Source organism: Marmota flaviventris, chromosome 8 (genome assembly GCF_047511675.1).
Source record: "Marmota flaviventris isolate mMarFla1 chromosome 8, mMarFla1.hap1, whole genome shotgun sequence".
In the NCBI taxonomy this organism is placed as follows: Eukaryota; Metazoa; Chordata; class Mammalia; order Rodentia; family Sciuridae; genus Marmota; species Marmota flaviventris.
This window is the reverse complement of record NC_092505.1, coordinates 105,845,103-105,860,308: the sequence shown is the minus strand read 5'-3', so window position 1 is coordinate 105,860,308 and position 15,206 is coordinate 105,845,103. Positions and strand designations below refer to the sequence as shown.

The 15,206-nt window shown below is 33.2% G+C and overlaps 1 protein-coding gene across 2 annotated transcripts in view; it reads right to left on the bottom strand.

Moving 5' to 3' along the window:
• Ift80 (intraflagellar transport 80) overlaps positions 1-15,206 on the bottom strand; it is a 142,164-nt gene that overhangs the window by 6,781 nt on the left and 120,177 nt on the right. For both annotated transcript variants that reach the window (XM_071615516.1, XM_027934018.2), the window contains one exon: positions 12,495-12,618. In XM_071615516.1, coding sequence (XP_071471617.1) covers positions 12,495-12,618 — 124 coding nt within the window. The remainder of the gene's footprint in view (positions 1-12,494; positions 12,619-15,206) is intronic.

The following is a 15,206-nucleotide window of genomic DNA, read 5'->3' as shown; positions in this document are numbered from 1 at the left end:
CTTTAAAGAAGAACTAATACTAATACCCTTCAATTTATTTCAGAAAATAGAAAAAGAGGGAGCACTTCCAAACTCATTCTATGAGGACAATATCACCCTGATTCCAAAACCAGGCAAAGACACATCCAAAAAAGAAAACTTCAGACCAATATCTCTAATGAACATAGATGCAAAAATTCTCAATAAAATTCTGGCAAATTGAATACAAAAACATATCAAAAAGATCATGCACCACGATTAAGTGGGATTCATCCCAAGGATGCAAGTTTGGTTCAACATACGGAAATCAATAAATATAATTCACCACATCAACAGACTTAAAGATAAGAATCACATGATCATCACAATAGACTCAGAAAAAGCATTTCCAAAATATAGCACCTTTTATGTTCAAAACAATAGAAAAAACTTGGGACAACAGGAACATATCTCAACATTATAAAGGCTATCTATGCTAAGCCCCAGGCCAACATCATTCTAAATGGAGAAATCGAAGGCATTCCCTCTAAAAACTGGAACAAGACTGGGATGATATCTTTCATCACTTCTATTTAACATAGCTCTTGAAACACTGGCAGTGCAATTAGAAGGAAAAAAAAATTAAAGGGATACGCATAGGAAAAGAAAAACTCAAATTGGCACTTCTTGCTGATGATATGATTCTATACCTAGAAGACCCTAAAAGTTCCACCAGAAAACTCCTATAACTAGTAAATGAATTCAGCAAAGTAGCAGTATATAAAATCAATACCCATAAATCAAAGGTATTTCTGTATATCAGTGAAAAATCCTCTGAGAGGGATAATGAGGAAAACTACCCCATTCTCAATAGCCTCAAAAAAAATACTTGGGAATCAACTTAATGAAAGAGGTGAAAGATCTATATAATGAAAATTACAGAGCCCTAAAGAAAGAAATCAAAGAAGACCTCAGAAGACAGATCTACCTTGCTCTTGGATAGGCAGAATTAATATTATCAAAATGATCATACTACCAAAAGCACTATATCGATTTAATGCAATTCTGATCAAAATCCCAATGACATTCCTTATAGAAATAGAAAAAGCAATCATAAAATTCATCTGGAAAAATAAGAGACCCAGAAATAGCTAAAGCAATGCTTAGCAGGAAGAGTGAAGCAGGTGGCATCACTATACCAGAACTTAAACTATACTACAGAGCAATAGTAACAAAAACAGCATGGTATTAGCACCAAAACAGATGGGTAAACCAATGGTACAGAATAGAGGACACAGAGACTAACCCACAAAATTATAATTATCTTATATTAGACAAAGGTGCCAAAAACATGCATTGGAGAAAAGATAGCCTCTTCAACAAATGGTGCTGGGAAAACTAGGATTCCATATGCGAAGAAATGAAATTAAAGCCCTCTCACAATGCACAAAACTCAACTCAAAATGAATCAAGGACTTAGGAATAAAACCAGAGACTCTGCGTCTAACAGAAGAAAAAGTAGGCCCTAATCTCCATCATGTGGGATTAGGCCCCAACTTCTTTAAAGACTAAACTAACAAATTTATTATAAAATAAACCTCAGCCCCTGAGACTAAGTCAGCGGTGAATAGGTTTTCACTTCCATATTAGAGAAGCTGAATTGGTGTTAAACCAGATGAGGTACTACTTGCTGCCTGAACAGATCTACCTTAAGTAATTGAAATATTAATTTATCCTTAACAAAACTTCACACCTCTTTTCTCTGTGTGCTGGAAGTTGACACAATTAAGTATTTTGTTCTTTTTTATTTCAATACCCTATATATAAATTTCTAAGAAGTACACTATGGACATTTTTGATCACCATCTTAAAAAATAATTCCACACAATTATCTATAATATGGGAAAAATAGGTAAATTAACAGATTTCCTATTCTACTAGAAGATGAATGTCTGTGAACAAAACAAAAACTATTTTAAGATGGAAGTAAGTCAAAATACAAAAAATCCTGATAAAGTCATTGTATCTTTTTTAATAAATTTTTTAAGTTGTCAATGGACTTTATTTTGTTAATTTAGATGCAGTACTGAGAACTGAACCCAGTATCTCACACATTCTAGGCAAGCACTCTACCACTCAGCCACAATGCCATCATCCTATCCCAATTCATTGTATCTTATCAAATCATACTGGAATTAAATTAGAAATCAACACAACAAAACCATATAGAAACTATATAAACACATGAAGATTGAACAATACATCCTTAAATGATAAATGGGTGATAGAAAAAATCAAGATAGAGCTTAAAAAATTCTTAAGACTCAAATGAGAATCATGATACAAAATACCAGAACCTCTGGGACACTATGAAGGTAGTTCTAAAAAGAAACTTTAGAGCTATGAGTGCCTATATAAGCAAATCAGAAAGATTCCAAATAAACAACCTAATAATATATGAAGAACCAACCAATTCCAAAACCAGTAGAAAGAAGAAAATGATGAAGAACTAAAATCAATGAATTTGAGAATTAAAAAAAAATACAAAGAATCGATGAAACAAAGAGTTGGTTCTTTGAAAAGAAGAATTGAAGATTGATAAGCCTTCAACCAAACCAACCAAAAGAAATCGAGAATACCCAAATTAATAAAAATAGAGATGGAAAAGGAGAAACTACCACAGACATTGCAGAAATCCAATGGATCACTAGAGACTATTCTGAAAACTTACACTCCAAAAAATTGGAAAACCCAGAAGAAAGGGATACAGTTTTAGACACATATGTTCTGCCAAAATTAAATCAAGAGGGCATAGAAAACCAAAACAGACCAATAACTTGTAATGAAATAAAACCAGTAATAAAAAGTCTTCTAAAAAAGAAAATCCCAGGACCAGATGGATTCTCAGCAGAGTTCTACCAGATCTTTTAATGAAGAACTAATGCCAATCTCCTCAAATTATTCTATGAAATAGAAAGGGATGGAACACTTCCAAATTCATTCTATGAAACTAGTATCACATTCATATCAAAAGCTCTCACCACTCCTATTTTAATATAGTGTTAGGAATTCTAGCCAGAGCAGTTAGGCAAGAAAAGGAAATAAAAAGGATGAAAATAGGAAAGGAAGAAGTCAAATTATCAATGTTTGCAGATGATATGGTCATATACCTAGAAGATCTAAAAAAACTCCCCAAAAGACTGCTAAAGCTAATAAACAAATTCAGCAAAGGAGCAGGCTATAAAATCAACACAAAAATCAATGGCCTTCTTATTTACCAACAATGAATCTGCTGAGGAAGAAATCAGAAAAATAATTCCATTTACAATAGCCTTAAAAACAAAAAAACAACTTAGAAATAAATCTAACCAAGATGATGAAAGACCTCTACAATTAATTTGAAGAAAGAAATTAATGAAGACCTCAGAAGATGGAAAGACCTCCCAGATTCATGAATATACAAAACTAATATTGTTAAAATAACCATATTGCCAAAAGCAATATACAGATGCAATGCAATCTCATTAAAATACCAATGACTGGGGCTGGGGTTGTGGCTCAGCGGTAGAGCACTTGCCTACCACGTGTGAGGCCCTGGGTTTGATCCTCAGCACTACATAAAAATAAATAAATAAAATAAAGATATTGTGTCCAACTACAACTAAAAAATAAATATTTTAAAAAAATACCAATGACAGACATTCTTTACAGAATTAGAATAACAGTTCTAAAATTCATTTAGAAGAATAAATGGCTTTGAGTAGCCAAAACGATTATAAGCCAAAAAAAGCAATCCTGGAGGCATCACAATACCTGACTTCAAATTATATTACAGAGCTATGTTAACAAAAACTGCATGGTACTGGCATAAAAACAAACACATAGCCTGATAGTATAGAATAGAACACAGAGACAAATCCACACAGATACCATCATTTGATCCTTGAAAAAAGGGCCAACAATACACACTGGAGAAAAGACAGCTGTAAATAAATGGTGCTGGGAAAACTGGTTATACATATGTAGAAGAATGAAACTAGGTCATTATCTCTCACCCCACACAAAAGTCAACTCAAAATGGATCAAAGACCTAGGAATTAGACCAGAAACTATGCAACTCCTAGAAAAAAATGTAGGGTCAACACACCAGCCTAAAGGAATACACAACAATTTTCTTGATAGGACCCCTTAAAGCTCAAGAAATAATGCCAAGAGTTAATAAAATGGGATAGCATCAAATTAAAAAGCTTTTGAATGGTAAAGGAAACAACTAAGAATGTGAAAAGAGAACCTGCAGAATAGGAAAAATCTCTATTAGCTACTCTTCTGACAGAGGATTAATATCTAGAATATATAAAAAACTCAAAAAACTTAACACCCCAAAACAAAATAACCCTATTAATAAATGGGCAAATGAATTAAACATACACTTCTCAAAGAAAAAACAGGAATGGCAAGTCAATATATAAAAAAAATGTTCAACATCATTAGCAACTAGGGAAATGCAAATCAAAACTACACTGAGATTCACCTTATATCAATCAGAATGGCAGTCATCAAGATTACAAATAATAATGCTGGAAAGGATGTGGAGAATAAGGAATGCTTTTACACTGTTGGTGGGATTGTAAATTAGTACAACCTCTATGGTCCTACTTTCTTACACAAAACACTAGCATGGCAGCTAGGTGTGGTGGCATATGCCTGTAATCCCAGTGACTTGGGAGGCTGAGGCAGGAAGATCAGGAATTCAAACCCAGCCTCAGCAACTTAGTAAGGCCCTAAGCAACCCAGCAAAACCCTTTCTTTAATAAAATATAAAAAGGACTGGGGCTGTGGCTTGGTGATTAAGCACCCCTGGATTCAATCCTAGGTACCAAAAGAAAAAGGAAAAGAAAATTAGCATGGAACCCCCATATCACCCAGCTATACCACTCCTTAGTATTTATTCTAAAGAATGAAAGTTATCAAACCCATGTTTATAGCAGCCCAAGTCACAATAGCCAAACTATGGGAGCAGCCTAGATGTCCATCAATGGATGAATGGGTAAAGAAAATGTGGTATATTTACATAATGGAGTTTTATTTGGCCATAAAGAAAAATAAAATTATGGCCTTTTCAGGAAAATGTATGGAACTAGAGATCATTAATGTTAAGTTAGATAAGCCAAACTCAGAAGGTCAAGGGTTATATGTTTTCTCTCATATGTGGAAACTATAGAGAAACAAGGAAAAGCAAAGTGTGGGGGGCGTTGGGGATCTCATGCAAATCAAAAGGAGATAAGATAAAAGAGGGGGCACAGCAGATAGAAGGCAGAGAGGTGGGGGATAGTGCTGGGAGCAATATTGGCCAAATTGTGTGAACCGCTAAAAACTAACAACAAATCCCATCACTATGTGTAACTATAATACAATGATAAAAAAGGTGGAAAGAGAAAATAAATGAGTAGTACAAATGAAAGGGAGAAATTTTAAAAAAATGAAAAGAAAAACAGAGCAAATGTTAGATTATTTGAAAGACTTGTTTCTCAATCAAGCCAAAACTTGTTTTTTTTTTTAAATGGCAAAACACTCATTTCCACGTTGAACAAAACATTCATAAAGAGGAAGATGAAACTTGATGAATGTTTTGGCCACCTTCCAGCCTTAAATTGACTTACATATATTTCTCAAATCAATCACAATAAAATGATATATTGCTGATATTCTGAACAACTGTTGTTCTGTTGTACCAGAAGTACATCTATATTACCTACCTGTTATAATACATATGAGGGTGCCAATTGATAGGATTCTACTGAAAATAAATGTTTTACTTCCACTTTGCCATTTATCCAGTTTTTAAAAAATATTCTACAGTTAATTTATTCCTTAGAAAAGAACATTTTTCATAGTAGGTTTTAGATAAGGATGTTCTCTGGCAGTTGTCAAGTAATTTCTACATTAAAATTCATCCTGTTTATTATAGGGAGTACCAATATTCTTATTTTGGTCTCTGGTCAATTCTTATTTACAGAGAAGCAATTTCAAAATTATATCTAATGGCTCTCCATCCATCTCGCATCTCTTTTAACTCTGAGCTAAAAATTCAGCTTCTTTCTTTAGAGAAAATATAATGGGAATCAGGCATGGATTCACTTAATTTTCTCTTTTATATTCACAAACTTACCTATACCTGTATCATCCTTATCTCTTTCCCTTCTGTCCAGGACTAACCTCTTCACATATGTTTTTCAACTTTTCTAGAACACTGCCTTCTAGTATTACTATGCTTTCATTTTCCTTCTCTTCACTGGCTTCTTCTCATCTTCCTGTCTCTAATTCCATCCCCCTGCAAGTTACCACTTCATTCTTCTTATTCTTCACTCTCATTCTCTCCCAAGACTAATGAAATATGACTATGTTCCTGCTATATTTCAGAAATAGTGCATGCGTATTTGTGTGTGTGTGTGTGTTTTGCTGGGGATGGAATCCAGGGCCTAATGAATGCTAGGCAAGCACTCTATCACTGAGCTACTTCCCCAGCCCCAGAAACTTTTCACTAAAGCCACCATCAGCTATTTTCAGTCCTTATCCAAATACCTTCTCTGTATGATTCAGTTACTTATTCAACAAATATTTAACACTGAGTGTATACCAAGGATTGTCCTAGGTACAAGACCTCAGCAGTGAACAAAAAGATAAAAACCACTATCTTCATAGAGAGGTAATAAAGACAGATACTAATGGAAGATACAGACAACAAGATAATAACATCGATAGTAGGTCAGAAGTGCTGAGGGTTTTGAAAATAGGGAAGGGATACAGTGAGTGCCAGGAGTAGGGTAGGTTGCATTGTTATCAATTTACTTGGTGGATTTCTGGTTTTATTTAAATAGTGATCTTAAAAACTGCTATCTCTTAAAAGTCAAACTTAAGATCTGAAGAAGCTGGGCACAGTGGTACCCATCAGTAATCCCAGCCATTCAGAAGGCTGAGGCAGAAGGATGAAAAGTTTGAGACCAGCCTCAGCAACTTCACAAGGATCTAAGACTTAGTGAGACCCTGTCTAGTACCAAAAAAGTAAAAAATAAAAAGACCCAAAGGAGAAGAGTGAACCCATGTGCACACCTGGGGAAGGGCTAGCTATCATAGGAAAGAACAAGACCCTGACACAGGAGCATTCTCTGGACTTGTTGAGCACTATCTTTGAAAAATCTCTTATAGATGATTCTGGTTTCTATTCTTTATAAATGCCCTAAAACAAAAGACAAACAAGAGAAAAACAAGCAAGTTTATTACAGTGGGCAGGGTACATCATTCAGGAGAAACCTCAATGAAAGGCAACTCAAAACAGTGACTTAGAACTGTAGCTTATACAGCATCTCCAAAAAAGAACAACAGATTTCAGAGAAGTGACAAGACAAAGGAAAGCTGTTTTAGGTTTCCTGAGGCAGGAAATTATGAAGGTAAACAAAATGAGAATAAGCTAAAAGAGCAAGATCTCTGGTGCCATCTTTGAGCCGATAGTTGTCTCTAGTAAAAGGAGAGAAAATTCATGTCCTATTTTTATATGAAAAGGAGGGAGGATAAGAGCTATTCCTCAATTTGCTGCTTCTTAATGGCCTTTAACAACAACAACAAAAAAAATATTAGGTCAAAGAGGTCCATTTGGGGTTATCAAATTTTGGTTTCCTTTAACAATCTCTTCACTGTCAATAGTCACCACGGTTCTAACAAAAGCTTTCTCATACTTCCCCTAGGAGATCCCAGCAATTCATACAGCTTCAAGTATACCTAGATGGTCATGAGAAATTTGGTTGTCTGGCTCTGATTTCTCCTTTGACAATGTCTTTTGATGTTCACATTTATATTTCCAATTGGCTACCAGAGATGCTTACCTGAATACTCTAGACATTTCAAACTTAAAAAGAAAAAACATATATTTTCATGTTACTTATACTCAAAGCTTCACAACTTTTATATTCTCACATATTCTTTATCAAATGACTAATTTGAAGTCATTCTCAAATGCTTTGTCTTACCTCATCATCTCTTTTCCTACCCCCAAGTACAACTGTTCTCTTAATTTTACTGTTGAATTGTTTTTTACATTAATATTGCCCTTCCATCTCCTGGTGGGACTATTATAGTAAGTTCCCAATTGGTCTCCTAGTTACTACCCTCATCTCTAATCTTTCATGTCTGAAATTATCTTTCAAGTCAGTTTCTCGATTAACAAATCTCCAACTTTTCTCATTGCCCTTTTTAAGAAGTCCTTTTTTTTTTGTGGTTAGGTTGGTTTTTGGTGCTAGGGATAGAACTCAGGTCCTTGCAAATGCTAGGAAAAACTGTACCATTACACCACATCTCCAGCCCACAAAGTCCATTTCCTTAATATGGTATGAAGACCCTTCAATGTCTGGTCATAATCAGTTTTTAATTACTCTGAACCTAGGGCAGTCACTCAGAATTCCTCCCTATTATTTCAAGACCCCATATATTTGATCCTTCTTATTCCCACATTCTTTAGATGAATGACAAAAATCTTAAGACAATTTTGTGGAAAATTTTAAGTTTCCATTTATTTTTAGGAATCAGGATTTTTTTTTTTTTTTTTTTTACATCTCCAGCCCTTTTAATTGTGAGACAGGTCCAAATTGGACCTGAACTTGCAATCTGTCTAAAGTCAGTCTCTCTGTTGTTTTTAATCTTTCTCACTTCAGAGCTTTTCCTTTGCCGTATTAGCCTCCTTCAAAACAATTATAAGAATTGAAATTAACAACTATATAACTTGTCACCTACATAAACTTCATGAAACCAGGGCCAGTTTCTATCATGTTTACTTATTATTATCCTAGGCACCAAAAAGAGAACAAAAATTATCTGGAGGAAGCACTTGATAAATACTAAATGAATAAAAGATAATAATTAGCCAGCAAATGAATAATCCCCTAACAATTCCTGCTGTAAAGCTTTAAAACCTGGAAGGCAGCATTGGTAGTAATTAAATAAAGTGATTTTTCCAAACTGCAGTGTTGACTCTTTTGGATAGTCCTCAAAATTCTATACTTTCTCAATTTCCGCTCATGAGTTTGATATTTTTCACTTTCTTTTTCCTAATATAATGTTTTAAGCATTTCTTGGATCTTCTGCTTTTCTTCTTGCAAGGAGTTATGTATTAAATACAGTGAATGTATTACTTGAGTGGGTTTTATTTGCTAGACTTACAACATATTTTGTAAATATTTACTGAACTTCATTCTAGACCAAGTACAATGAATCTAAACAATAGATTTATTGGAAAATAGTACACCTTGTATAATCACAGACTTCCATATTTTAAATTAGAAATGTCTAAATAACATTTCAGGGCTCATAAACATGAATGTATATCAAACATCTATTTTCTTCTCTAATAACTGGTAGATTCCGTTTATTCATGAACATTCATGTGTCATGCATTGTCAGCCCAACAGAATTCACCAGATATTTAGAATAAATTTCCCAATAATAATAATGTTAACAATAGTTTTATTATAAATAATATTAACATTATCATACAATCATAATATAAATACATAAATATAATACATCAGATAATATAGATATTATATTATACAACATAAATATATTAAGCTCTATTATATGTAATATATGATTAATATTTCCATTTTATTGTTAATGATAATAAAATATAATTTAAAAATAAAATATAATTAAGAGAAATTATTATTATTGTTGTTATTAATTGTGGTACTGGGGATTGAACCCAAGGGCAGTTTACAACTGAGCTACATCCCCAGTCCTTTTTATTTTTTTTGAGACAGGGTCTTATTAAGTTGCTGAAACTAGCCTCTAACTTATGATCCTCCTGTGTTAGCCTTCTGAGTTGCTGAGATTATAGGTGTGCACCACCATGTCTGGCTTCTCGATATTATTATTATTATTTTGTTGGTTTTTTTGGAAATGGGGATTGAACCCAAGGCTTTGCAAATGCAAGGCAAATACTTTGCCACTGAGCTATATCTTAGCCCTCTCAATATTATTTTTAAATAAAACTTGTCTATTCAACTCTTAGTTTTGAAATAAGGGGAAATACATAGATGATAGAGTATAACTAGATTAGTGTACGATCAGCAAGTAGTACAGATATCCCCCAAAGCTATTTTCCTACAGTTAAATTTTATCTCAGTACTGGGATTTCTTTTTTTCTTTTTTCGGTGTTGGGGATTGAACCCAGGGTCTTGTGCATGAGAGGCAAGTACTCTACAAACTAAGCTATACCCCAAGCCCTCTTCTTCTTCTTCTTCTTTTTTTTTTAAACTAGCAATTGAGTCCAGGGGCACAGAGCCACAGCAATAGCTCATTGTACGTTTTATTTTGAGACTGTATTGCTAGTTTGCCTCACTAAGGTGCTGAGGCTAACTTTGAACTTGGGATCCTGCCTCAGCCTCCCAGATATCTGGGACTATAGACAGGTGCCCTGCTTAGTAGTGAGAAATTTTTAACCTCAAATAATTTTCATTTGAAAATAATATTTTATAATTTTTAGTTAACTTCCAAATGGCATTTTATGAAGAAGAAAAGTAGGAAACTGGAACATAATACCACAGGGATTCAAAGTAACCTATATAGTTTTAGAATGAGAAGAAAACAAAATACCTAAGAAAACCATGTTGTTCTGGTTATCCCACTTGGGAAATGTCTGCTAAATTGATTAAAATATTATATTTTGGCAACAGTTGAAGATATACATAACAAAAAAGATGATAAGGATGTTAAGTTTTCTGCTATGTAAAAGATTTTATTGAGAGAAATGACTATATTTTCTATGTTCTTGAAAGTACCTAATGTGAAAATATTACAAAAATACTGATGATGATGATGATTAGAAAAAGCAGAGTAGGCATTAATCTGATTAAAAATTACACAATAAAATAAACTTAAGGTGGGTGCTCAGTTTTGTTGTTTTTATTTATATTTTATTTTTGCATGTACATATGTGTTGCTGGGGATTGAACCCATAATCTCATGCACGTTACGTAAGCATTCTATCACCAAGCTATATCCCTAGGCTAGGTGCTCAGTTTTAAGATGGACATATTTTTTTATATATTTAATTGTCAATGGACCTTTATTTATTTATTTATTTATTTATATGTATTGCTGAGAATTGAACCCAGTGCCTCACACATGCTAGGCTCTACAACTGAGCCACAACCCCAGTCCCAACATAGACATATTTTTTAAATTGACAAAATGATCAGGTGATTTGGTGATTTCCTTAGCAAAGTATTATTGGTAGCTGCTGTCATATTTTATAATTACAGTCTCAGGGACACTGAATTTGTCTTAGTAGTAGAGAAGACCCTTACAGCCCACATTCCCATGAATCACTTCAGTATTTAGCAGATTCCAAGTTAAAACAACAACAAAAACAAACGAGAGCTTCCATAAAATATGTCCCCTTTTCTATCACAAAACCTACAACTTATAGCTCTCCTAGATCCAGATATTGAAGTTTCTCATTATTAAACAATAAAAATAGCCCCAAAGGCCTTCACCACCCTGAAAATTGCTCTGAAGTGCATAAATGTAGATCACAACATTCAGTACTCTACATGATCAATAAATAATGTTAGCTTTAGTAGAAATCATAGGTGTCATCTATTTTGTCTCCTCTTCTAAAGGCTCCAATTCTGCCCCTGATATTCTACTCCAAGGTATTCCCACATATTCCTCAAGCTACAGCAAGATAGAGGCTGTATCTTATTCACCCCCTAATACAACGCCTAGCCCAGAGTGAGACTCTTAAATTTATTTTTTGAACAATGAATGAAGAAAAGGCTAAGGAAACTGGTTCAAAGAACTGGAAACAAGGTCAAGACTGCCTGAGAATCACAGCTCTTGGGAAAAATAAATCTACATGGCTAGTGAGATGAGATCTGTTGTATTAGCCTTGTAGCATCTGGGAAAGTGGCCAAAGTCAGTTATGCTCTAAGCACTAGGGCAAACTGTCTTGTTCTGACTCTTCTTATGGGCTGATAAATATTGAATTTTTTTTCTTAATTGGAGTAGTAAAATCTGAGATTCTGGTAGGAGTCTTGGAGGCAAAAATTGAGCCTACCTTGGTCCTAGGCAAATGAAGTCTACCTAGCAAGGCACTTCTGTAAGATGAACCTAACTCCTAGGATTCTACAAAGAGAGAAAGTATGCATTCATTTTCTGGCCAGTGCCTTCTGCTGTGTGAAAGATAAAATTCAGAAGTTAGTTTTTATCCTATTTCTATTATCTAAAAATATCAAATAGCACCTAACCTTAAGACAAATTGACATGAATTAATCAAAACATGGCTATAGAAATCCAGAAAAAAATTGAGTGATATAAGAATATGGTCACAAAATAAGACTGCAACATCATGAGGCAAAAGTAATGCTTTTAAAAATGACAGTGAAAATTATTCAATTTTTGTTAAAATGAATATTTTATAATTTATAAATTTATAAATAATTTTACAAGGCATAACATTATCATTAATACTGTACAATACTTACACCTTCTCCATATTGCAAGTATCGTTTATTAGTTTCCTGTTTACCAAAGGTCTCCAAAAACTTTTGACGGTAAGCAAGAACTGTATCAACATGTGTTTTGTATTTTACAGCCAACTCCAGGGCTCTATAATGAGAAATAAAACATATTATCAGAATTGCTTATATCAACCTAAAGTTTTTTGTTGATTCAGTCTTAGAAAAAATTAAATAGCCATTTAAATTCTGTAACTCAATATTGATTCATGAGATTAACTTATTTTTAAAGTAATATTTTATTCAAATAGCTGAAGAGACTAAAATGAACCACTGAAAACAATGGTACAATACCAAAGACCCAAAATCTATACATAGATGATAATTTGCAAATATAAAACCAGATTAATCCTCACTTCCAGGCTTATTTTCACATGTAGCTTTTGGCCAATGTCTCTACCACAGCAACCCTGTGCATAATACACATTAGTTGAGTCAGGAACAACCCAGCAGAATAAAGATCTCCTACACTACTTATTTTTAACTTGTTTTAAAGTATGAATAACAATCAGTAAAAAATACATTATTTTTTAAGTTCTCTTATCTTCTAATATGATTCCTAAATATGCAGTAATGATTAAGCAGAGCCAAATATTATAAATGTTATTTTTTACTTATTTAATTAAAATTTAATTGATAAATACAGACAAAAATTGTATATACTTATGAGATATATGATGTTTCAATACATGTGTACATTATGTAATATTTAAATCAGATTTAAGATTTATCTATGTCTTCAAACATTTATCATTTCTTTTTTTAGTTGTTCTAATTAGTTATACATGACAGTAGAATACATTTGGACACATCATACATAAATGGAGTATAATTTCTCATTCTTCTGGTTGTACATGATGTAGACTCACACTGGTCGGGTAGTCATATATGTGCATAGGATAATAATGTCAGATTCATTCTACTATCCTTCCTACTCCCATACCCCTCCTCTCCCTTTACTCCCCTCTACCTAATCCAAAGTATCTTTGTTCTTCCATAGCCCACCCTTATTGTGAATTAACATCTGCATATCAGAGAAAACACTTATCGTTTTCTTATGGCAAAGCATTCGAAATCCTTTCCTCTAGCTTTTTAAACTATTCAGGTACATTGTTAAATCTATAACCATCCTACTGTGCAATAGCACATCAAAACTTTTTCCTCCTATCTATGACGTAGTGCCCACTGATTAATCAAGAATTTTTTAAAGATTACTGCTGAAAAATATCAAGTATATAAGCAGCAAAGATATGTATAATAAAAAAAATAGATTACAGTTACAAGTCAGAAAAGTAGATGGCTCTGGATAAGAAATAACACCTCAAAATTCTCAAATTCTATAAATAATACATATCTGCTGGGATTTACCTATCCCATAAAGAAATTATTTTATATATTATAAGTTGGGTGGAGAAGTATATAGATGATAATTCATCAGTTTCTACATTAAGAATAACTTACTTTGTATGTCAGGTTTCCTGACATATAAGTCTACTCTTCCTATCTCTCCAAGCTCCCGCCCCCCCCCCCCCCGCAAGTTTCTTAAGTAAATTCACTACTTTTTTCTTCATTGAGTTGGAATGTTTCAGTTCATGGCAATGATCATTCTTCACATACTTCTTGTGCAATTTCTGCACAAATAATTGATCAGTCTGAATTAAAATTTCATGTGAAAAAATATTACCCTTAAATGAGGCTCATTCATAAGATATAACAATCACTTATATATTCTTTAGCTTTTTAATCTGCATCTTTATGTACGTATTCAAATTATCAGATAGTCTTCAGATACTCTTTTTCTGTGTTTGTCATTACTCTATTGAGATAATTTCTTCTCATGGGTCTTTGAATAAATAAGAAAAACATGGAATTTCATAGATTCATCAGCATTAGTTGAAATCAAGGAGAATATTAGTGGGTTTTTTTGCCATATATTCTTTATTACTACCCAAAATATGCTACTTTAGCACCATCAGTTGGGAGTGAATCTGATTCTCATGACCTCCAAATTTTATGAGATCACTCACTATTTGTTTGACTCTCTCCTTAAGGCTGTATTCACAGAGCTATAATCAATTCTTACCCAAGTATATAGCCATTGTGCTACTGAAAAATTCTGGGAAATGACTTTGGTTCACTATATATTGGAATGTACACGGACAGACACAACAACTGCTCTGAAGCTGACTAAAAAAAAATGTTATTTTTCCAAATGTGGAAAAAATGCTTAGTAATGAGGAATTTGAGTGATTTGGAATCAGATAAAGCTAAATCTGTTATTTTAATGGATCTTTTTTAAGATTTTTTTTTTAGTTATAGATGGACACAATACCTTTATTTTATTTAATTATTTTTATGTGGTGCTGAGGTTTGAACCCAGTGCCTCACATGTGCTAGGCAAGCATTCTACCACTGAACTACAACTTCAGCACTAAATCTGTTATTTTAGACAAAGATACTTTTGTAACTAAGATATTTTGTGGAGATAGAATTCAGAAGTTAGCTTTTATCCTAACCATCTCTATTATTTATCTAAAAGTATCAAATAACTACTAGCCTTAAAACACACTGAATATTATGAAAACATACAAGTTAATCAAATCATGGCTATAAGAAACCAGAAAAAAACTAAGTGCTATAAGAATATAGTCACAAAATAAGACCACAACATCATGAGGT